The following is a 1,074-nucleotide window of genomic DNA, read 5'->3' on the forward strand; positions in this document are numbered from 1 at the left end:
ACTACAGTTTTTGAGAGGTGGTTTTTGTCTCTGATTTTACATTGTTTCTGTTTTTGGTCCTTTTGGTCTCACATTTTTCCAGAGGATGGGAGCTTTATCTCACAAATTTATCCAAGAAAAGACTGCAATCGTGCCCATATACTCAAGCTACAAACATACCCCATAATATCCCACCACAGGGACAGAAGCCAATACCAGCTGCTAGGCATTACATATGAAAAGGGAAGCCTATTTCCAGATCATATCCAAAAGCAAACACTTGGTCAGCTTAACAACACAGTAACATACATTCATTTAAATATTAAAAACCCACCTAACTACTGAAAATAACCAGGAAAAAAACAAACAAAAAAGATTTTCAGAATATGTCCGAAAACAGAAAAGGGTAACTGAGGCAAATGAGGCAGACACAGACTCCCCACTAAAACAAGAGCAAGTTTGGGATCTTCCAGAGAAAGAATCCACAAGAATGACATGGAGACAAATTCAAATGCTCCAAAGAGGGGTTGAGGAACATCAGGAAAGTCTACAGGAGCAATAAAACAAGACAGATACAGCATTGGAAATAATTCAAAACCTGCAAAAACGGTTCTAATGGACAATACACTGGCAGGACAAAGGAGCAGAATTGAAGATATGGAAGCCAGAACCAGAGAACTAGAAGACAAATTTCTCAATACTACTAAGATAGAAGAGTAAGCAGAAAAAAGGATAAAAAAAAAAAAAAAATGAAGAGAGTCTAAGATTCATGCTGGATAACATGAAGAGGAATAACTTAAGAATTACTGGCATTCCGAAACAGAATGAATCACAGAAGTCCACAGAGGAGATAGCTGCAGAGCTTCTGGAAGAAAACTTCCCTAACATTATGAAGGATGAGAAGAGAGCAACATTCAAGAAGCTGAACGGGGGAACAAACAAGATGGCAGATCAGGTAGAAGCGTAGGGAGGAGCTCTGTCAGCAACAGCACAGAATACGGGGCCAAGCAGGCTGAGGGGATGGTGCCAGAACTCTGAACCATACATTAAGGAATATTTAGAAGGTTGGACGGATTACAGCTAGGGGAATTTGTA

The 1,074-nt window shown here is 39.6% G+C and overlaps 1 protein-coding gene across 1 annotated transcript in view; it reads right to left on the reverse strand.

Annotated features, from left to right (window-relative positions):
• Window positions 1-1,074, reverse strand: part of LOC102819801 (splicing regulatory glutamine/lysine-rich protein 1-like) — a 65,746-nt gene that overhangs the window by 7,085 nt on the left and 57,587 nt on the right. Inside the window, 1 exon segment of the mRNA XM_006870976.1 lies at window positions 26-59. Within this exon segment, the coding sequence (XP_006871038.1) occupies window positions 26-59 (34 nt within the window).

Source organism: Chrysochloris asiatica, unplaced genomic scaffold, assembly GCF_000296735.1.
Source record: "Chrysochloris asiatica unplaced genomic scaffold, ChrAsi1.0 scaffold00157, whole genome shotgun sequence".
NCBI lineage: Eukaryota > Metazoa > Chordata > Mammalia > Afrosoricida > Chrysochloridae > Chrysochloris > Chrysochloris asiatica.